Here is a 23,772-nt window from a genome sequence, read left to right on the forward strand (position 1 = left end):
GTCAAGACAAAAGAAGTAATCAAATTGGCTTCAGGGAATAGTCCTCTGCCCCCCTATCCCCAACCTTAGAGCAAGGACCTATCAAAGCAGAGGCCTGGCACAGTCACCTCTGGACATTAGGGACACATATAGGGCCAGAGCTAACAGCTAAATTTTAGTTCGCTGACGAAGCTTTTCGGAATAGGAGCGACACCTTCAAAGAAGTACAGATGACGGCTGAAGAAACCTTTTCATCGATGGACCACTCCTGTACGACTGAGAGCTTACACAGACGTGAGAATAGTTGATTACACACTTACGCATTTGGTGCTCTTTTGTACTTCTGCCCGTTCTTCCTATTTCGGAAAAAGAAGTATACTACCATTTTTGTGTACGTGTATGAGTATGTGTGTGTGAGCCGGGTCTAACAGCCAATTCGTTCGCGAACGACACATCACTAGTTTCACCCTCCGGTTTCCACTTCTCGACGGCCGGCTGCAGTGGACAGAGGTTAGTCAAGCTACGATGAAACGTAAAAAAAACAAAAAAGCCAACAACCTCACTATTTGTGCTGCTTACTTATCGCGACATGTTAAAAGGACTTATTTTGCTAGTAGCCATGTTCCCGTTATAACGTGTGTGAGTGACAACGAGTCAGCTGCTAATGTCAGCAAAACGTTAGCTGAGGCCTCCACAACAAATCTGCACGAGGCTACACCGACCACGAAGCTAATGCTAATTGCTTCCTCGCCATCCGCGTAACGGTAGTCCAAATGATCGTGTTACAGAACTTTAAATGTAGTTTGAAAGAGTCACACACTTCCATCATACCCTCGCGGTTATTTAAACACAAGAATTAGTTTTTGTATGGACAAAATTAAATTGATACAGTGTGCGTTAGCCTACTGCAAACAGAACCGATAGCTTTCAGGACTTGCTAGTTAGCAGGGGCGATTTAAATCACACAGTTATATTAATAGCAAGTGTAATATGCTAACACGTCAGCTAGCTATGGGAAAGCAACGTCTATTGTCCACCTTTTGGTCGTTTAGCGGGAGGAACGAATGTTATATTAAAGCGTTTCAAAGGCTGTGTTAAGTGATTAGCGTTCATTTCTTTTTACGTTTTCTGTCAAATTAAAGGTGGGATTGTGTCGCGCGCACATTGTGAAGTTGTCCTTGGCCCACGTGCTCACGTTGTTCGTGGTAGTTGTTTGCTTTCTGTCTAAAAACGCCCAGGTCAATCTTCCCACAAGCCGCGTGTGCTGGCGGGTTATGCTATGTGGTTATACCCGTACTTAGTTGACACACCTTTTGTGGGGTCTTGTGATTATGCTTGCTTTCATTCATTGCATTTTTGTTGATATTTTTTCCTCCTAAAGTTATAAGCCGGCGAGTGGAGACAAGCTTTCATAAAAGTGAGTCATGGCCCAATTCGGGGGACAGAAAAATCCGCCCTGGGCAACTCAATTTGCCGCCACGGCAGTATCCCAGCCCGGCCACACGGCACACACTGCCCAGGCTCTTGACATCAACTTGCACTGTAAGTATAATAAACGTTATTTTTTGCCGGTAATACCTAAAAAAGCTCAAAACTCCTAAGCTGGAAACATGATTGGTGATGTCTCAAGCATTTACCACGACAGAAGTATCAGGGTTGGAAAGTCGTTCGTGTGATGGAAATGTGACAAGTACAGCATGAGCAGTAACATGGACAGTCACAACGTATATTGCTCGCTTAGACCGTTATTCAGAAAATGGGCACATAAGAAAAAATATGATTGGTTGTTTAATTTTATGCTATTTTGTCAAAAAGTGTAAAGGTAATTAAAAAGTAAACTTGCCATAATTTGTCCCCTCTAATTTTACATTTGATACAACAATCTAGACAAACTGGAACTTACCAAAAACACATTTTGAACCGTGATAAAATTAAACTTCAAGTAAACACCGAAATTAGGGACCCCCCCCTCCCGGCCAAAAAAAGGACAAGTCAGCACTACCTTGGTTTGTAGGTCATGGTTTAGGTCATATTTGGTACAGTTATATAAAAAATAAGAAAGTTCAGATTTTTTTGGGTGGTGGCATCAAGATAACACTAAGTCTGAACAATGAATAGTCCAGGACACTGATTTGCTGTGGCGACCCCTTGAAGGGAAAAGCCGAAAGGAAAAGAAGAAGAATTGAAAACAAATTGAATCATCACAGTAATACATGAAATGGAAAATGGAATACACTTACTCTATAATTTTCAATAAAAACTTTAATGGCTTCATTTTATTTTTTGGAAAGTGTTACAGCATTCTATTCTTTGGGCAGTGGGCAATAAAGGATGCTGTCAAACGCAGCATAAGTGTTCAATAATGAATTATTGCATCCCAAAAACACCAATGACATTTGTGCGTGCCTTGACTCCTGAAGTTTTCCTTTGCTACCATCTTCCCGCAGCTCTTGGTGTGCAGCAGCCTTCCCTCCTGGGAGCGTCTCCCGCCGTCTACTCCCAGCAGTCGGCCTTGGCCGCCGCCTCTCTCAGCAACCAATCTGCCGCCTCTTATCAGCTGTCTCAACAGACGGCCGCCTTGCAGCAGCAGGCGGCGGCGGCAGCCGCAGCTGCCGCAGCACTGCAGCAGGTCAGTCATGGCACAGGAAGCAGGTAGCATCCCCGTGACAAACGGCGCACTTGTGTCTTATCGGCTGCGTGTGTGTCTGTAGTCGCAGATCAATTCAGCCCTCCAACAATATCAACAGCAACAGCCACCCCCACAGCAATCCCCGCAACAGCCATTGTACAGTGTGCCTCATCAGGTGAAACATGCTCTTTCTCTTACACTCAGCACACTGAAGAGACAATTCATTGAACAAGTACAAGTGGTACATTCAGTTGCCTCAAGCCTCGGAGTGCATTCCGAAGCGTTCCCTGGCCTAGATACTAAGTTCTCCATGTTTGGAGTGCTGTTTGAACGTGGAGAGTGTAGTTTATTACCTGAAATGTTGTATGTCCTGTGATGCTTTGCAGCAAAACAGAAAAATCTCTCTCTCTCTCTCTCTCTCTCTCTCTCTCTCTCTCTCTCTCTCTCTCTCTCTCTCTCTCTCTCTCTCTCTCTCTCTCTCTCTCTCTCTCTCTCTCTCTCTCTCTCTCTCTCTCTCTCTCTCTCTCTCTCCTCTCTCCCTCTTTCTCTCTCTCTCTCTCTTTCTCTCTCTCTCTCTATCTCTCTCTCTCTATATATATATACAGTGAAGAAAATAAGTATTTGAATGGCCTGCTACTTTGCTATTTATCCCACGTAGAAATCATGAAGGGGTCTGAACTGTGAGAGATAAACTAAAAAGAAAAATCCAGAAATCACAATGTCACAACCATTTTTTTTAAACAATTTTTTTGTGTGATACCATCCTAAATACAGTAAAGTCTCGTCATATCGATATTCTCGGGAGTCTGAAAAAATATCGATATAACCGGGACTATTGATATATCCGACCCTGCGCGCATGTAATTTTCTCCTTGCGTTCATGGAAATAGTATTGTAATAAGCGGTACTATCGATATAACCAATATCGATATAACAAGACTTTACTGTATCTGGGAAATCCTAAATCCATTCTTTGGTTCTTGTCCCAGCTTCCACAGCCTCAACCGGCACTGCTATCCCAGGTAAGATGCCGCAATCCAACAACCATTTGGTGGCAACCAGAAATGCTCAAACACTTCTTGCCCTCCCTCCCCCCAGCCGCCAGTGGCTTTGCCCACGAGCCTCAGCCTCTCCAATCCCCAGCAGACGGCCCAAATCACCGTGTCGTACCCGACGCCGCGCTCCAGCCACCAACAGCAGCCGCAGAAGCAGCGCGTCTTCACAGGCGTTGTCAACAAGCTCCACGACACCTTTGGCTTTGTGGATGAAGACGTCTTCTTTCAGCTCAGGTGTTAGCGCGGGTGTTATCGCTAAACAATTACAGTAAAGTCTCGTTATATCGATATTCTTGGGAGTCAGAAAAAAAAAAATATATATATAATACAACATATAATATATAACCGTACTATCGACATACGATCCTGCGCCGTACTGCATGAAGCGGGGGCAATAAATGGGGGATCTTTGATATGGCATGTAATTTTCTCATTGGTTCATGGATTGCGTATCCAGCATGCTTTTGTACTGTAGTGAAGTGAAAAATAAATATGCATTAAATAAAAACGTCATTTATTATTTTTAGAACGCACTCTTGCAATCGTGACTCAGAGTATCACTCGACATTGTTGACATTGTACACACGAGAGAAACCACGGACGCCAGCATGTACAAACATATGAAAAACAATGATTATTGCAAGCGATAAAGATATTTGAATCAAACACAATTAAATACATGTATGGAAAACGAAAACTGCAACGTTTACATTACTTACGTTGATGAAGTATTCTGCGGCACGTCGAACTATTTCGCGATGAGGCACTTGCTTGTTGGATTGTCCTCCACAGCCACGATTGCCTTGTTCGGATATCACCATTCTTACGTTTCCCCATGGTTGAAATTGGTGTCAAACAACTGTATACTGTATAAGAAGATTTCAGTATTGTGACGTTATCCTCTTTGATCCAGGTCCGAAGTCCAACGCTTCATATACCGTCTTTATTTTATCCTTACTCTTCAACCACGTTGATAACGTATTTTGCGGCACGTTGAATTCTTTTGCAATGGAGGAATTGCTCCTTGTTGGATTCTCCTCAACAGTCACGATTGCCTTGTATTTTGTTCCGAGGTCACAATTATTTCGTTTCGCCATGGTTGAAAATGGTAGAAAATGGCGTCTGCTACACTGCGCGAGACACGGAAGCTTATCACATGACCAACGCTCCGACCAATACAGATTTCGATAATGGTGATACTGTATAGAAGCCCCTAAGGAAATACCGATTCACCTTAGGCTGCTTTTGTATTGATATAAACATAGCAAAAGAGCCGGCGGGAGATGAAAAGGGCACCGTAGTAACCCGATTATCGTAATAACCATGTATCGTACTAAATGGAACTAATACATAAAAAGACTAGAAATTTGCCGGGAAATGAAAATAGTATCGTAATAAGCATTATTATGAATATAACCGATATCGATATAACGAGCCTTTACTGTATCCAAATAAGGAGACGGGATCTTGTCACTTCAAGCTGTTTCTCTCTCTTCTCAACATAATTTCCATTGTCGTTTTCCTTCTTCTAGCGCCGTTAAAGGGAAGACGCCGCAAGTGGGTGACAGGGTGCTGGTGGAGGCCGTATACAACGCCAACCTGCCCTTCAAGTGGAACGCCCAGCGCATCCAGACGTTACCTCAGCTCGCAAACCAGTCGGTGAGCGTATTCACAGTTTGTACATCCACAATGATCTTCAGACTTGTTTGAAGACGCCTTCCTTTCAACTGCGATCAATTTTCTCCCCAAATGACATTGTTCTATACAGGTTTCCGCCGCTGAGTGACCGTTGTGTTCTCATTCTCTCCCCAGCATCAGCAGCAGCCTCAGCCTTTACCTCAAGCTTCCCCACAGTTGGGCGGCCTCTATAATGAGCCAACGATACAGCTGCGCTACTCTGACATGCACCCTGGAGCGGACAGCAGACAAAATGTAACCGCATATGCCTCATCACCCACTCTCCGTCATCTGCTGGATACTCTTCTTCTGCTTTCTTGATTATTTGATTCAATTTTTTTGTTTGAATGCCAGCCATCATGCCAGATCTCTTCTCAACAGATTTAGTTTTGGCAGTTTAACCCCAAATCTCTTTCTAGCTCCTTATCATAGACTCATCACGTGGTGTTCCACAGGGCTGAATTTTGGGGCCTATGCTGTTTTCACTACTGTAACTACTTGCATTGGATTTTCTCGTATTGGAAACATAATATTTCCTTCCACTGCTATGTAGATGACTGTCAGATATATGTCTCACTGAGCAAAAAAACTGTTTCTTATTAAGGCCGCTTTTAGCCTGCCTGGAGGAAATCAAAACCTGGATGGCACAAAATGTCTTTGAACTTCAATGAAAAGAAGACAGACTGTTAGGTCCCAGTGGCCCATTTATATCTCATCCTGTAGACTTGGGCCCCCTGGCTCCTTATCTGAAGTCAACAGTCTCAAACTTTTTTTTTTCATTATTATTATCATTAAGCTACGAACAAAGTTAAACGGCCGATTTCAACACCTGTTTGTTTAAAATTCTGAGGAGATGCCGAATTTAAGTTTTGATATTTTCTCGTTGGAAACTCAAAAGGAGAGACATAGAATGAAAAATCAACCCTCCTCACTCATTGGTGAAACGTTCCTCAAATTTTATACGTCTTCCGTGTGGCTGTATAAACTGATCAAATACTTGATCAAGTTATTCATTACTATTCATATTGATTTATATAGTAGTTTTGATCAAGTTTTATTCATCTCCTTTTTTTCCTAGAACCATCCTCCGCCCCCCAACCTGATGAAGGCTCCCCCCATCCTCCAGTCGCTCCCTCCTCCGACCACATTCAGTGTTCCGCCTCCGACTCCTCCGTCCCTACTGCAGGCCCAGCTGTCGGCCGCCTCCCTCGGCCCCCTCCTCCAAAACCCGCCGCAGCCTCTGCTGCCTCCTCCCAAAGGTTAAAAAAAAACTAAAGTCCAAATGTGTCCTTCAATCTGCCGAAGTCAGTATGACATTGTTCCCTCGATGTGTTTGCAGGGGGTCTTCTTCAGCCCCCGGTGAGACTCATGCCGCAATCACAACCCGTCAGACGGATCGAGCCTCCCCCTCGCTTCCCTCCTCGCAACGATCGCCCTCCTGAGCTCATCCTCCGCAGTAAAGAGGACCGCAGGTCATTTTGGTTGAGCGCCCTGCATGCACCCGTGATGTCACTCGTACTTCCTGATGGCAGAAGAGCGCTTCACACTCAAATGTACTATTTAATGCAGAGGTGTCAAACTCATTTTTTGTAGAGGGCCGCATTGTAGTTACAGTTTCCTCTCGAGGGACGTTATGAATTTGGGGAAACCATTAGTATGTTTTAATATCCTCCACATAGTACATACAGAACGCACAACAAATTAATGAATAACTACTTTTCAAATTTGAATTGATAAATAATGACTGCTATTGTGGTTTACATGGAAACATTTGAAATTTTGGTTCGGACTTTAGCAAGCATCATGGTATTCGAATTGGATTGCATTTGCCTTTATTAGTCTCACAGTGGAGAAATTTACATTTCACAGCAGCAAAGTGATGAAAGGAATGAAAGTAGAAAAAAGAAATACATGAGCTGCTGGAAAGGCAGCCACTCTCGCGGCGCGGCATTTGACATGCTTCATTTGCTTTCTTGGGCCGAATTAAATCATGTGGTGGGCCACATTTGGACCCCGGGCCTTGACTTTGACTCCTGTGCTTTAATGTAATGACTTATGGGCTTCCCTTGTTTAAAAGCTATTTTCACTTGCTTTCTGCCACCCGAAAGTAATGAGCAGGACTGTTAAGTGCTATCCATTTGCCTATTTCCCTTTTTTTTTAACGTCTCCCCTTGTCAACGTTTCCAGCCGAGACAGAGAGCGCGAGCGCAGACGTTCGAGAGAACGCTCACCCGCGCGCAAACGTTCCCGGGAGCGCTCCCCGAGACGAGAGCGCTCGCCGCGGCGCCCTCGCAGGGTAGTCCCACGCTACACGGTTCAGTTTTCCAAATTCAGCTTGGACACGTGAGTCAAACACCGGTTGCGTTGGTTCGTTCGGGGGTTGGCATGAGCACGTAAGCCGTAACATGCGCCTCTTTTTTGCTCCCCTCCAGTTCGAGCTGTGACATGATGGAGCTGAGGCGGCGCTATCAGAGTCTGTACATTCCCAGCGACTTTTTTGGTGCGGCTTTCACCTGGGTGGACGCCTTCCCCCTGACGCGATCCTTTCAGTTCAGCAATGCGTGCAACTTTCACATATTGCACAAGGAGGTGGATCCCTTTGTCAAAAGTACAGCAGTGCTGGATCCGCCCGACGCCAACCACACCTACAGCGCCAAGGTAGGCTTCTTCACTGCGTCACAACACTCCTCCTGCCCCCCTCCCTCACTTGGCATTTTAGGCAGTGTGAGGAACGCAAACCGATGCTAGTTTATAATAGTTCATTTGTTTTTAATTCAAGAAAAATGGAATTGGAGAAGTCAATAATTCACAAAAACAAAGAAAAAGGTCAACTCCGACCACATTTCTTTCTGACAAAATCTTTTTGATTGTTTTCATCAGATTTCTTGAAGTGGTTGACTTTTTGGGTTTACCTTGTGTGTCTTAACAGCAAAAAATCACTTCTTGCGATTTTCTCCGTATTTCCACTTATACCCTCATAAAAAGTTTTCTATGATATTATTGTCGACCATAACAAGACACATGATGAGGATTTAACTGTCATCAGATCGATCTGAAATATCTTTATCATACTATATATATTTTTTTTAACAAAGTGCGTGAAAAGTGTCATATTTCTGCTGGGATGTCACAAAAGCTCAAAGTATTTTTGCTGTCATTTTAATTCTTTCCCAAACACCCCTACACAGTCTTCCCGTTTTGAGCCTGCAGTGCTTGCAAAGAAAAGTCATGTTTCTGTTTTGGTCAGATTGCACTTCCGGTGGTCTTTTTCTTTCTTTTTTTTTTTTTTTTTTTTTTTTTTTTTTTTTTTTAATGCATGTCAACCAAACAGGAGAACCTGACGAAAACAAAAAACATTCATAAGCGTTTCCTGCCATGGAAGATAGAGAAGATAGGCTAAATATTTGGCATTTTATCAACAGTTTTGTTTTGTCCCGTGTTATGTTTGTGGTGTGCTGTGCTGGACAGCGCACACAAGAACAAAACGAACATTGTTTTTCATCACTACTGTGTGGTATCTTTCTCACTGAGCCATTCATTGTCCGCTCTTCATCACTCTTCCTCGTCATTTTAAAATAAGGGTTAAAAAAGCCTGAAATGAAGCTCACATCGGACTTTTCTTAACCAGGTGATGCTTCTGGCTAACCCAAGTTTAGAGGAGTTATATCACAAGTCATGCGCCCTTGCCGAAGATTCCCAGGAGGTCAGAGACTCCTTCCAGCATCCCGCAAGACTTATCAAGGTACCCGTCGCTCTTTTCATTACCTAATCGGTTCAGCTGACATTGTCCCATAGGAAACGGAATTACATCAGCGAATCCAGTTCGGAATGGATTCTATGAGATGTCTAACATTTACCATTTGCCTCACCTCTGTACCACCCCGCCCCGACTCCGCCTTCAGTTTTTAGTGGGCATGAGAGGCAAAGATGAGGCCATGGCCATCGGTGGCCACTGGTCTCCCTCTCTGGATGGAGAGGAGCCAGAGAAGGATCCCTCAGTTCTCATAAAGACAGCGATACGCTGTTGCAAGGCACTCACAGGCATAGATCTTAGTCTGTGCACTCAGTGGTAAGGGCGCTCCTCCTCATTTGTCATTCTTTTTGTTTCTTTAACAAGTGTTAAACTAATAAGTCATCAACTATCCTTCCTGTTTGCATTATTGTCTATTTGATACTGTCATTGTACCGTTATTGTGTCTTGGCTCGCTCTTTCTGTCACACGCTCTTTATTATCAAAAAACACATTTCACCGCGGTGGCAAACCAACCACAACGCACTGGACTGCGGCGACCGGATGACGCCGCCTCCACTTTTGTTTTATCCTTGTGTTCCTCTGTTCTCTCTGTCAAAATATTCCATATTTATTGAACTGTCTTTCCTATTTTTTTCATATGAACATTGAAGTGTTTCAAAGCTTGATAAGGTGGGGGAAGGGGTATATTTTGTTTGTCAACCTTCTCAAACCGGCTCCCTTCACCGTGGCAACCGTTGGAAAGCAGCAGACCGGGTCCTTCTGTGTGTTTTGTGTGTGTAGGGAAGGGGGTTGGGAGGGTCACTATTGATTTATAGGGTCCTTTGGTGACACCAATGGGCAAGTGTGAGTGAAGGCACGGGTAGCTAGCCAGGCCTGCCTGTTGTGCTTTGCCCTGACCAGAATGTTTCTTTCCAATGCACCCTCTTCCTTTGCGACAGGTATCGTTTTGCAGAGATTCGCTATCACCGGCCGGAGGAGACACACAAGGGGCGGACAGTTCCCGCTCATGTGGAGACAGTGGTTTTGTTTCTTCCGGATGTTTGGCATTGTCTTCCTACCCGCTCAGAGTGGGAGGCGCTGTCGCGGCGACTCCGGGAGCAGCTGGCTGAGAAGCTGTTGGCCGAGCGAAAGGAGGCGGATGGAGAACAGGCACTGAACCGCTAATCCCTTCTCTTCTCATTTCCGCTTCTCACAGGAAGGCACAGGACTTAACAAAATAAGACACACACACACGCCCGCACCTTACACCACACGCAAAACACAAGTACACGGAGTTTACGACTCCACAGCCAGACTCACCTAGCCGTCCTCTGCCCCCCCTCCCCACCTGTCCCCTTTCCTCTTCTCCTCTCCTCCACCATCAGCACTCTGCACCCCCTTCCTCCCCAAACACATTCCCACACATCCAGCAGACACACACAGTGGAAGCAGTGAGACTAGTTTGTGCTTGTGTACGCTCCCCTTTTGCAACTGGTAAGGCAGCTTCCAGCTTGTCTCATTTGCTGCTAATCTGGGTCTAATTGTGTTCATTTCATTCTGCTCTTTGCTGGCAATTCCAAACGGCGTTCTCTTAATCTGGGATGATTTAAATTTTCAAGCAGTGGTAGCCCCCTCCCCCTTTTTTAATGCTGGCATGTGGAAGTAGATAACTGCTGGAATCTGTTGAGTCAGTTGCATGCCGGTAATGTGTCTGTTGTAGAAATTTCTTATTTTTATATAATTTCTCAAACCCATTTTGATTGGGAAATGGGAGCCTTGCCCCCAAGTCGAGTATTCCTTGTCTTTCCTTGTCGGCTTTTCTATTTATTTATTTAATTTTTAATTTTCATTTGAACTACATGTAGAGTTTGATGCTTCTGGGGAAGTTGAATGAACATCTCGTGTAGTTCCTTAAATCCCCCATAATTGGCAAAGCCAGTAGTTGTTAGGGCCGCCCTCACCCTCACTCCTGGACACAAACTCTCTTGATGGTACAGCGATTGCCTCATTTTTTAATCTTTTTTTTTTTTTTTTAGTTTTTTTTGTGTGTGATTTTATGTGTGTGTGTTCCACAGATTGATTGGCAGCTGTTTGTTAAAGAGCTAGAGAGCTTCCCTGTGTACCCCTCAGTAGCAGTGGATATAAAGCACAGTTGAGCTCACTAGAATGATACTTTTTTTTGGGGAGAGGATTTGTGATCTTGCACGAATCAACTTGAACGCTCACTCAGATGTGGCGTGCTAATTTTGTCCTGTCCCTTCTTCTTCCCTCGCTCCTTCTCGCCGATTGTCTCTCAAGGAGGAAGAGGAGAAGGATGGGGAAGAATTTAAAGATGTCTGCACTCCTACTCACTGGACTAAACTCGATCCAAAATCGATGAAGGTAATGTTGAAGTGGTCATTCCTTTCATTTGAAATACTGTCACATATCTACTGGGTGAAATATTTTGTTTTTTTTTCCGATAACCTGTTGCAATAATGCAAGGTGTTATTTTGAGTCAATTTTACCAGTCAACGTTATAGCTATTCCAATCTCAGAACAGTTTATTCAAATCTATTTAAACCGCTTGATGACCCAGATTTATTTTCCTTCTTGGAAAAAGGTTTCCCGCTGGGGTTTTAAAATACAGGGGCTCGGGTGGATTCTCCAAGTCCTATAATGCATTGAAGCCACGAAACTAAATACAAATCTGTAATTGCCACTGAGATGTTGAATGCACAATTATGGTTAGAGATTGTAAATACTCTCAAACATCAATAAATACTATATCATTGTCTGATAATTTGTATTTGCAAGCTACACTCTGAGTCAAATCTCCAGCTGGACCGTGGTCTGACTCAATTTGAGCTTTGCAAAATCGAAGCCCAGTTCCACCTCATTCGGCGCACTTGTTTTTGTGACTGCTGCAACGGGTGGACTGGTACAACCTCCCCTCCCCCCCGTTACTTGGTAAAGGGGTTTCTTGTTTTAAATCTTAAAGCTTGCTTGTCAGATAAATTTATTTCCTCACTCCTTGACTTTTGCAACGCCGCCCCGCAGGTCAACGACCTGCGCAAAGAGCTGGATTGTCGCGCTCTGAGCTCCAAGGGCTTAAAGTCGCAGCTGATCGCCCGACTCACCAAGCAGCTGAAGGTGGAGGAACAGCTGGAGGAGTCCAAAGAACCAGAGAAGCCAGAAATCAAACTTCCTGAGGAAGAAGAGCCGCTCCGCACTGAGGAGGACAAAGAGGTACCCGTGGCGTTTCACCTCTTTGCCGCACCAAGTCGTGATCAGAATCTTGGGGTGCTAAAACGCTGTCCTTCTCTCTCGCAGGATGAGGAGAGAAAGAGGCAAGAGGAGCTCGAGCGCCAGCGCCGAGAACGGCGTTACGTCCTCCCAGATGAGCCCACCATCCTCGTTCACCCCAATTGGGCTGCCAAGAATGGCAAGTTTGACTGCAGCGTGATGTCACTCAGTGTGCTGTTGGACTATAGGCTGGAGGACAATAAAGAGACCTCTTTTGAGGTGAGAATCATGAGCTATTGTCTTTCTGGTGAACCCATGAGTATTCCTCTATATGCCTTTTCTGTTTGTTGTTTTGTCTTAGGCCAAAGCATGTCTAAAACTTAAAAATACAATGTATTATTACAGGTATTATCCATCCATCCATTTTCCGTACCGTTTATTCCTCATGAGGGTCGCGGGGGGTGCCGCAGCCTACCGTCTTAGGGCACAAGGCGGGGGAAATTCTGAATAGGTTGCCAGCCAATCGCAAGGCACAAGACATAACAACAGTCGCTCACACCTAGGGACAATTTGGAGTGTTCAATCTGCCTGCCATGAATGTTTTCGGAATTTGGGAGGAAACCGGAGGACCCGCAGAAAACCCACACGGGCTTGGGGAGACCATGCAAACTCCACACAGGGAGGCTACAGCTGAATGCGAACCCGCGACGTTTCTACTGTAAAGCTGCCGTGTTAACCACTCGACTATGGCCCCTATTATTATTGAAACTCCATCTGCAGATAACTTGGTGGTAAGCAGCATGTTGGGTTTCAGTCAATATGATGATAATAATAATAATAATAATCATACTCAAGTATGATAAAACTTATTTGTCTCTCATTGGAACAATTCCTAATTCACGAGAGCAAAGTTATGAAAGGAAGAGAAAAGGAAAAAGAATAAGTAGAAAAACAAAATCGAGGAGCTGCTGTAAAGGGAGGCACTCTCGCGGCACCATCTAAAACTCAAAACAACAACAAAACAATTATTACACAACACCGCGGGTAATTATAAATATATTTGGGGTGCGCATAAATTAATTTTTACTGTCCGCAGCAGGGCTCAGCCTCCCCGCCTCGGCAAATACCAGCCGATCAGACACAGCGTATTTATTGTTGGTTGATCTGCAGTAATCCCGCCTTCCAGGTGTCCCTCTTCGCCGAGCTGTTCAATGAGATGTTGCAGAGGGATTTCGGTTACCGCATTTACAAAGCCCTTGCTGCCATCCCCGTCAAGGATGAAAAGAAGGAGAAGAAGGTCAAAAAAGAAGTCGAGAAAAAGGAGCTGGAAAAGAGGGAAATAAAGAAGGAGAAAGAGGACGAAGGAGATGAGCCGGCAGCAAAGAGATCAAGGGAAGATGACGAGGTTGAGAGGCGGAAGGTGCGTCACGTGAACCCAGTATTCATATAAATGATTTGTGTTTGTCATTAACAACACCCTTTCGATTTTGTACGCAAGCAGGGCAACGACAAGGTGGTGAAAAAGGAGGAGTCGCGTGACGAGGATGAGAATGACGACGATGGCAGCGTGGACGAATACGACCCCATGGAGGCTGAAGATGAAGATGATGACGACGACGTTGGTAAATGCGGCTTTTTCTTCACATCGACACGCTGCCCACTATTTGAATATCTAGCTCAAAATTCTGGCCATTGATGAGAAATCATGCACCACTCTGAACTTGTGATGGATTCCATTTCCACTGTCTCTGAGGCTTTTATTCCTGTTGAATTCCTTTAAACTTAGGACCTCACACTCATTAGATTCAAAGGTTCCAATCTTTTTTTTAAGACAAGGATGGTGACGACGACAGGGACAGAAGAGATCGCAAAGATGATCGTAAATCGCCAAAAGACAAGAATTTAAAGGACAAGGTACATTGCTTCATTATTGGTGGGTCTGGATGCAAAATTTTCACTCTTTAAAGCCAACCGTGACCAGCTGTTTTTAATAAAGTATCAACAACTATTTCAGTGAAGGTATAATATATATTTTTTTAACCAGCAGGACAAGAAACAGATGATCACGCACAACAAGGAGCTGTTAATGGCGTTTGTTTACTTTGATCAAAGTCACTGGGGCTACTTACTGGAGAAAGACTTGGAGGAAATCTTGTACACACTTGGACTGCACCTTTCGCGCGCCCAGGTGACCCAAAAAAATAATCATCATGTCTGTTTGGCTGCCGCGAACACGTCATCCTGATCCTCCCCCCCCCCCCCCCCCCCTTTTTTTTTTTTTTTTTTTCAGATAAAGAAATTGTTGAACAAGCCGGTGGTGAGAGAGTCGTGCTATTACCGAAAGCTAACTGACAGGCCAAAGGAAGAGCCCGATTTCCCCCCTGCTGAAGCCCAAATTGAGAATCCCTTAGGTGAGCAAGTGCATCACGACACTTAACCGCACAAGAGTTACATTCTCTAAAATCACATATAAAGCGCATCTTCTTCCCATCAGGCAACAGAGACCTACTCCCTGCTCCCAAGTGGAGCGCACGGTCGGAAACCAGCGGGTCCAGCACGCTGATCGTGTACAACGGCGCCATGGTGGACATTGGCTGCCTGATGCAGAAGTTGGAGAAGAGTGAGAAGTCGCGTGAAGAAATTGAAAACAAGCTCATGGTGCAGGACGCCAAGATGGGTAAATACTTGAGGCCTGCATTAATTTGTTTTTTAAGTCACATAATGTGGCAAGCTACACTGCGCCAAACCTCCAGCTGGAGTGTGGTTTGCCTCAATTTGAGTTTTGCTACATCGAAAAACAGTTCCACCCCAATGCGCATTTTTGTGACTGCTCCGATAGGTGGGCTGGCACATTGTCAAATTATTTGACCGGCTAATTAAACTGACCGTTCCGTCACCGCTAAGCTTTCTTTTTAACCTGTCCTGTCCAAATTCCATGCCAGAGGAAGACGCCAAGGTGAAAGCGCAACTGGAACAAGACAACCGGTGCCTGTCAAAGGAACTGGATGAGACGACAAGCACCCTGAGACAAACGGAAAAGACACTGAAGGACGCCGAGGAGCAGAAGTGCATCTACCACGAGCAGTTCATCAAGACCTGCAAGGCTCTGACAGATACGGTGAAAGGGCTGACGGCGGTGATGAGAAAGGTAGCGAGTCGTTGGAAGCCGCTTGTGTGTCGACTTTGAAGCTGAATTGCAGTGAGATTTTGTCTTGAAACTGAATGTCGGTCGAAATTGGGCGGTGGAGAGTTTTACTTTGTAAATAGGAAGTGATTGGGAAAGATGTACTTCTGTACTCTAGGTGTTTTGGAAACCAACAATTTTATCATTTTATCTCGCACTCCCAAAGAAAAAGCAGAGTTAAAGGACAACCGACATCAATTTTTTGTTTCCTAACTGACATCAGAAAAACGTTTTATAGCATCTAAAATAGCCAAAAAACACAGTATGATATTTTTAGTCCAGTTATGAATATGATGCAAATAGTTCTGAAGAGGAAAGCATACATGTTTGCAATCGATTAAAGAATTTATTCCGGTCATTTTGATGCATCTGGAGAGAAATGTAGTGACAAACTCTTTAGTACTCACAGTACCCAAAAAGGCAGAAGAGGGCGACAAAGCTCCGTGAAACTTGTCTCCTGGGACGCTTTGTAAGCGAACATCAAATACACTGTAGAAGTCTTGGCGCAACACACAATGATTCACCATCGCGTTATTTATGTGTTTTCCTCCAAATTTCGGCATCAACACGGATCAACACGAAGTTTTCAGACCAAACAAAGTACCGCAAAATGCATTGAGGTGATGCAAGGTATGTCCTTTCTCGCTGAGGGGCGTTCCTTCCGTGACGTAGGGTGAGTACTCGTTACCAACTCAAAAACAAGACTACCGGAATATTCAGCGCGAGTCTTAAAACGTAAAATATAGCTATGTGCGGTGGAATCTTTGTAAAATACGCTCAGTAGAAGTCATTTGAGGCCATTTTACAAATTATGGACACAACTTGTGCGGAGACGTCTGTTGTCCTTTAAGTGAAATGTATCTGCATTAAAGTACACTTTTAACTAATTCACTGTCAGACATGCAAAAATGTGTCCACTCTAGTGCCAGGGGTTTTGTCATTTTCACTCAAATTCCAGGACCCACAGAATGTTGCGTTTTAGGACTACATAAACATTCCATACAGCGTTAGAAACCTAAGACTCTTCTTTCATCAGGAAAAAAAGTGAATTCCTTAGTTATGTGGGTCTGGAGTTATCTGAGCTTGAAATGGGGGTGGCTGTACACAATACAAACGTATTGATTTATAAAGCACTTTAACAATGGCTCAAGCTGCAACAAAGCCTGAACATGGAAAGGGGGCAATGCTGCCCCCTCGTGGAAGGGAAAATGCATTGCCAGAGGTCTGGCCAGCGCTTTATTAGCACCCCCCGCAAGGAAAAGCAAAACTTCAAGTTCAGGAAAGGCACTCTACGTCATATTTTCAATTGACGAATACATTTGGGAAAGGTAGTGAATGAGTTAATTTTAAAAATTGAATGGTGTGAAATTTGAAGTTTCAGAAATATGAATAGAAATTTAAAAAATATGTTTTATAGTGGTCACCAAACTAATTTTGTGCAACAACAGGATGACAGTTTATTTTGTTTTTCTTCCCCCCATCTCCTGTCAGGGTCACGATGGAAACGATGAGGAAAACGTGCCACTTCAAATGAACGGCGCAGAAGAACCGACCGCCTCTTAAATCAGCGGTTGGGAACTTGCTACCCGTGGGCTAATATACACCATCGGCCCGCCATGCAATGCTAAAAACGGATAAAACCTCAAAGGAACTGGTAGGAAAAGCTCCCAAAACTTGAAACCCACAAATATTTACTTCCCCCTTTGAATTTGTATGGCCCACAGTGGGTAAAATTGTCTCCACTGCACTGCTGTAATAATTGATCTAAAACACTCATTGTCTCACTTGTAAATATTTCACCAGGCGATTCTTATTGTTTGGACCTTGTCTCAACTCCCTGTTGGGGTTTAGTCATAACTTAGTTATTGACCCATGTACATAATTATTTTGTTTAAACTATGTTTTGTTGATGATAACTCACTTTCCAATGCTCCGCTCCCACCCATTTGTTGTGCCAGTTTGTGTGATAGTTGTGTTATTCAGATTTTTTTTTTCCTAATAGGCAATGCCGAGGCTATTTATGTGCGAGAGAATTTCTAATGATTATTTAAACGATAACTTTGGATTCCACAAGGGGTCGTGCTGACTTGTCTTATAAATAAGATGCCATCCACTGTTGAATAAACAGTTGTTTTTTTCGGGGTGTACATTCTCTTGTTGATTTCTCCCTATGAGGTGTTATTGGCCACACACGACTACGGCATGTCAGAAACACATCAACCAAGCCGGCATGCGCATCGAATGTCATCACACAAAATTGAATTGGCCTGCTAGTCCCTATCATGTGTTTGCTTCTTTACACATGCCCGGAAGAGGGAAGTTGTACAGTGTATTGTTTTTATTTTATTTGGTGAGCCAAGTGAAAGAAAGGCTTGTGATGACAAATGTCAAAATGAATTCAATGTAATTCCACTTCTTACCAGCAGATGGAAGCATTTGCTAAAAGTGCGACATTCAGCGTGACCTTCCTTTCTAACACCTATTTTATTCCAAGATCTGTTGACAGTTTAGCTTCAACACCGAGCATCAAGTGGTTTAAGAATGTGAACGTGACTGAAAGGCCCCGGGCGCTCGAGTCATCACATGATGTACCCTTCAAAGAGGCATCAATCCCCCACCAGGCTCACGGGAAAAAAATCCGCTGCTGCAGCGAACCGCCAATTCTGAGTGGCTGTCACACTTTGTTCACTTTATGATTTAGAGGTTACTTTTCAAAACTCACAACCTCCTCCCGTATACGCCCCGAGGAAATCAGTCATCAGGTTTGTACACACTTGGATTTATAATGCATCGTCATGATTAGTTTACCAAACCATATGATAAACGTCTGCCTAGTAAAATATTGTTTTGCCCGACCTCGAAAATGAATGTGACTGGTTCTTTCTGAAAAGCCCCGTTCTTGGTTATGAGGGTGTGAACAATAGTGCAACCACATCATCCCGATTTTGTTCAGCCTTTCTTTTTTTGCTCAGTTGGTTTGTTCCTGTTATCATATTAATGGGAGTGGGGGCTATGTGATACATTAACACATTCACTGTCAGGCGTGCAAAAATGTGTCCACTGCAGTGCCAGGGTTTTTGTCATTGTCACTTGAATTCCAGTACCCACAGAAAATTGAGTTTTCGGACTACATAAACATTCAATACAGCTTTAGAAACCCGAGACTCTCTTCTTTTATCAGAAAAAAAAATCCTAAATTATATGGGCGTGGAGTTATATGAGCTTGAAATGAGGGTGGCTGTCCAAAATACAAAGCCATACAAACATTAGTTGATATAGCACTTTAACAACAGCTAAAGCTGGAAAAAGTGTTAAAAGGGAAATGCTTCCCCATTGTCGAAAATAAAAAACATAGCCAGAGGCCATGGCCAGCACTTTTTTGGCACCCAAGCATGAAAAACAAGACGCGAACAAATTTGGGAATGGCGCTCTGTCGTATTTTTAATTCCCGAATAAATTTGTGAATGAGTTAATTATGCTTTCATAATGATTCCTCTTGGATTTTATTTTGAAAACCGTACGTTGGCTCACATCAAGCCCACACACACACACACACACACACAGATTGCAGGTTCCCCCATTCCAATTTGAATCTCTCAAATTGCTGTATAACGATGTGAATGTAGCGGCCTAAGAACGCCATGTGGCGCCCCCCCCCCCCCCCCCCCCAAAAAAAAAAAAAAGCACAGGAAGCATCTCTGTGCAGCGCCTGCAGCTTGCCTGTGTCGTTTCCTTGAGAACAATGGCTGTGTATCACACAGCCCTCTCTGCTGAGCACAGAGTCGTTGACAAACAAACCTCATTTGTTCCCCGCCGAGGAGCACACAGAGCATTTGCACTTGCGGACTTAATACGTATGCGTGTGACATGTGAAATTCAAGGCCGGTGCAGCGAGAAGGCCCAGGTATGACGGCTGAAGAAACCTTCTCATCGATGGACCACTCCTGTACGACTGAGAGCTTACACAGACCCCAAGTTGCAACAGAATTAGCTGATTTAAAGAACCACCTCAGATTCAATCTTAGATGTAGACAGAGCCGGTTAATTCCTAAATGCTTGAAGCAAGCACCCCTGGAACCCGGATACTTAGCCGATAAAATGCAACAAAATTATACCAGGAAAATTCTAAATTTGCGAATTAGGAGACTTAACATAGAGATAAAAAACAAACAGTCAGAAATAGAAACTTATTATCAGCGATTACAAACTAATCTTACCCACAAAATCTATCAGGAAGTGTGTGAATTTACTAAATCCGGTTATATGAGGCACCACAGCAAAACCAAAGAGAGACAAAAGGGTAAATTTCAAAAAATTACTTTTACTGAAACAATCTCAGCTACTGGTAAACACGCGTAAAATTAGGTATGAACAGTTTGCAAGGGAGAATTGGATCAAAAATTTGTCAGACAGAGATCTCTCAGAGACAGAAAAGGCGGTACTTACCAAAGGTTTAAATTTCTCAGTGACTCCTAAAACTATACCTACAATAGATTATATCACAGCTACTGAATCGGCTATTAAAAATAACAAACTTTCGTATGCAGAGGCAGATGATCTACGCATTAAAATATCAGCTCTTCTCAGTAGTGCCAAACTTCCTCCGTCCAACATAACATTAGAAGAGAGAAAGGCGTTAACTACTCTACAAAAAGACAAAAATATTACTATTTTGCCAGCAGACAAGGGCAGATGCACAGTGCTGCTCAACACATTGGATTATGAAGACAAAATAAATAGGTTAATCAGTGATTCTAACACGTATGAGCAACTAAAAAGGGACCCTTCCAATAGATACAAGAAAGAAATGATTGACTGTCTCCAAAAGCTAGAGAAAGGAAAACATATAGACAAACAGATGTATTTTAGATTATACCCGGGAGAGGCCACGCCATGTATCTATGGCCTGCCAAAAATACATAAAGAAGGGTTCCCCCTCCGACCCATTGTTTGTAGCATTGACTCCTCTACATACAATGTAGCCAAATATTTAAAAACTATTTTAGCTCCGTTGGTTGGTAACACAGAATACCACGTAGAGAACACCACAGGGTTTGTAGAGAGGATCAAAGACCTCATATTGGAACCTGAGGAAACTTTGGCATCATACGATGTGACTTCTCTCTTTACATCTGTCCCAACCCCAGCAGCAGTCTCAGTGGTGAGGACGAGGCTGCTGGCGGATGTTTCTCTGCATGAAAGAACCAAACTGAAACCGGATCACATCTGCCAATTATTAGAAATCTGCCTTAATACTACGTATTTTCAATTTCGGGAAAAATTTTATAAACAAATCCATGGTTGTGCTATGGGCTCACCAGTTTCACCCATAGTGGCTAATCTTTACATGGAAGAGATGGAGAAACAGGCCCTCACATCCTTCCCAGGGACAAAACCTAGACACTGGTTTAGATATGTGGACGATACTTTTTTCATAATTAAGAAACAAGAAATTCAATCCTTCACAGATCATCTCAACTCTGTAGACTTCAACATTAAATTTACTCGTGAGGACATTCAAGAGAACCAACTAGCCTTCTTGGATTGTAAAGTAATTATAAAAGAGGACAGAGCGCTAAAAACAGAAGTCTTTAGGAAGGCTACGCACACTGACCAATACTTACTTTTTGACTCTAACCACCCTTTACAACATAAACTAGGAGTTATCAGAACCCTCCAGCATAGGGCTAAACTAATACCAACTAGCACTGAAGGTAGAGAAAAGGAGTCAAAACATATCAGGAGAGCACTCACTAACTGTGGGTACCCTCAGTGGTCATTCAACAAATGTCAGAAAGAAAGAATAGCGAACGTAACCAATAATTCTCAAGATTCTAAAAGGAGAGGAGTAGCAGTACCGTACATTGCAGGAGTTTCTGAAAAATTACAAAGAGTCCTTTGGCAACATAAAATTCCTACTTATTTCAAACCGATAAACACGTTAAGGCAAAAATTAGTGCATCCAAAAGATAGGCTACCAAATGAAAAACAAAGTAATGTAGTTTATTCCATACATTGTAAGAATGAAAATTGTAAAGAGCAGTACATTGGGGAGACTCAACAAATTCTCAAAAAAAGACTTTATCAACATCGCAGGGATAATACTAGTGGGCCTCAATCGGCAGTACATTTGCACCTAAAAGCTACTAACCACTCATTTGACGACAATGAGGTTAAAATCTTAGCGAAAGAACATAGATGGTTTGAAAGGGGGGTAAAAGAGGCGATTCTTATAAAACAACAAAATCCTTCATTAAACCGGTCTGGTGGTGTGAGGTTCAATTTGGATCGTTCATACAATAGCCTGCTCAGGCAAAACAGGTTAGGCAACTTTCGCAATGCTGATGAGGGTCGTTATGCTGATGAGGTGATACCGGGGGGAGTGGGTGTAATAGGCCAATCGTTAGTCAGGAATGTAGGAACAATCAGTGGGGCCACAGGGGGGGGTCCCGCGCCTCCCCCAACCTGAGAGTAGGGACCTATCATAGCTGTGTCCGGCGCCACCAGGTCTGGACATTAGGGATATATAAATGGGGCCGATACGACCAGTCAGACTTTAGTTCGCTGACGAAGCCTCTTGGATAGGAGGCGAAACGTCCGAAACCTTCACTTTTGTACAGATGACGGCCCTTTCTAGCCCACCCCCAGACCTTTATATCAAAGGCCTTGTGGTCTCACAGGCTGACAATCAACTTGTTTCAATGCAGGGGTCACATTCTCCAAACAAGGTTAGTTAAAAAAAGGGGTGGGGGAGGGCGGGTCAGACCTGATCAAGCTTTAGTTTAGTTAGTGGAGCAAAAAAAAAAAAACTGGTATATTAATAGAACTGCGATTTGAACTACAGTTGTCAGATTTTAGATTACCGTATTTTCCGGTGTATAAGGCGTGGCAAAAAGCCTTGATTTTCTTGAAAAGATGACCCTGCGCCTGATACGCAGGTGTGCCTTAAAGGACAACCGACGTCACTTTTGTTGTTTTTTAACAGACATCAGAAACGTTTTATAGCATCTAAAATACCCAAAACACGCAGTATGATATTTTTAGTCAAATGCAAAACACCAATAAAAATGACTTAAAGTGTCGAAAATCTGCAAAAAAAATTGAGCTGCGAATTGGGCATTTTCAGAAAGTCCTGCCCCCAGTTCGTGACGTCACGCCAAGATGTCTTGCATTGCTGGAGAATCAAAACAATGGCTTCAGATTCGGAGAATATGCTTTCTTGTTACACATCCAGTCATGAATATGATTCAAATAGTTCTGAAGAGGAAAGCTTACATGTTTGCAATCGATTAAATAATTTATTCCGTGTCATTTTGAGGCAACATTGGGGGTAAATCTCTCACCAAAAAAAGAGGCACAAAATGGCGACTTCCAGTGGCCATATCCGTTTCCACAGGCTGATAAATTCCTTAAATGGCGCTTGGACGCCCTCTTCTGGCGGCTTTTGGGTGCAACACGAGGTCCCCAGACCAAACAAGTACAGCAAAATACATTGACGTGATGGAAGGACTGCTACAATGTGTCTTTTTTTACGGTCAGGGGCGGTCCTTTAGTGATGTCACATAACGACTCGTCACCAACTCAAAAACAAGACTTCCTGAATATTCAGCGTGAGTCTTAAAACGTAAAATATAGCTCTATGTGGTGGAATCTTTGTAAAATATGCTCAGTAGCAGTCATTTGAAGCCATTTTACAATTTATGGACACAACTCGTCCGGAGACGTTGGTTGTCCTTTAAATGTAATAGTGAGCCACAACAGGTCTTGCAAATACAGGCAGTAGCCACCGACTCTATTTCCCCCCTGTAGAAGTTGCAGTGTGTAACCCCAGTTTCTACTGTAGCGCCTTATAATGTGGTTTGTCTTGTATTTGAACATTTTTTTATATATCTATATATTTTATTTGGAAAACCTTTTTCATTCATTGAAGGTGCGCCTTATAGTCTGGTATGCCTTATATCTGGAAAAAGTTTGAAAATACACCATTCATTGGGGTGCGTCTTATACACAGGAAACTACGGTAGTCCTTACGGAACCAAATACCTGGCCCTCAATGACATCAGCATTTTACCATCCTCCAATTGATTGGCGCAAACTTGATGGAATCACCTTAGAGTCAGGCGTAATGTGTGTTTTCTGTCAATGTTTTGTGCTTTGAATAATTTGATTCTTTTTTTTGGGGGGGCGTGGGGTAGTGCAGTGATACCTAGGCTTCCGAACTTAATTTGTTCCTAAACAGAGTGTGTAAGGCGAAAAGTGTGTATCCCAAAAAGTAGTTTCCCATAGGAAA

General features: G+C 43.4%; 1 protein-coding gene across 2 annotated transcripts; it reads left to right on the forward strand.

Moving 5' to 3' along the window:
* The first annotated feature begins 346 nt into the window (after positions 1 to 346).
* On the forward strand, positions 347 to 17,620 carry ccar1 (cell division cycle and apoptosis regulator 1). 2 transcript variants are annotated; one of them, XM_089011969.1, is made up of 26 exons: positions 347 to 489; positions 1,361 to 1,521; positions 2,427 to 2,608; positions 2,691 to 2,783; positions 3,598 to 3,630; positions 3,707 to 3,897; positions 5,196 to 5,322; positions 5,476 to 5,595; positions 6,419 to 6,599; positions 6,680 to 6,812; positions 7,528 to 7,683; positions 7,773 to 7,998; positions 8,969 to 9,082; positions 9,243 to 9,409; positions 10,033 to 10,243; positions 11,372 to 11,455; positions 12,113 to 12,301; positions 12,386 to 12,577; positions 13,485 to 13,718; positions 13,800 to 13,920; positions 14,130 to 14,212; positions 14,343 to 14,486; positions 14,589 to 14,709; positions 14,793 to 14,975; positions 15,241 to 15,446; positions 16,974 to 17,620. In XM_089011969.1, the coding sequence occupies exons 2-26, from the start codon at positions 1,404 to 1,406 to the stop codon at positions 17,043 to 17,045; spliced, it is 3,681 nt and encodes a 1,226-aa protein (XP_088868095.1). In that variant the 5' UTR covers positions 347 to 489; positions 1,361 to 1,403; the 3' UTR covers positions 17,046 to 17,620. The 2 variants fall into 2 exon arrangements, with proteins under 2 accessions (XP_088868095.1, XP_088868096.1); XM_089011970.1 differs by having other exon boundaries at positions 14,346 to 14,486.
* Positions 17,621 to 23,772: the final 6,152 nt, after the last annotated feature.

This window comes from Hippocampus bargibanti, linkage group LG13, assembly GCF_051943395.1.
Source record: "Hippocampus bargibanti isolate YZ-2025 linkage group LG13, ASM5194339v1, whole genome shotgun sequence".
Classification (NCBI taxonomy): Eukaryota; Metazoa; Chordata; class Actinopteri; order Syngnathiformes; family Syngnathidae; genus Hippocampus; species Hippocampus bargibanti.

Coding starts and splice junctions, on each gene's coding strand:
- ccar1 (XM_089011969.1), top strand. CDS start 1,404: ATGGCCCAATTCGGGGGACAGAAAAATCCGCCCTGGGCAACTCAATTT. Junction 1,522..2,426: donor TCTTGACATCAACTTGCACT/GTAAGTATAATA, acceptor ATCTTCCCGCAG/CTCTTGGTGTGCAGCAGCCT. Junction 11,456..12,112: donor TCGATCCAAAATCGATGAAG/GTAATGTTGAAG, acceptor GCCGCCCCGCAG/GTCAACGACCTGCGCAAAGA.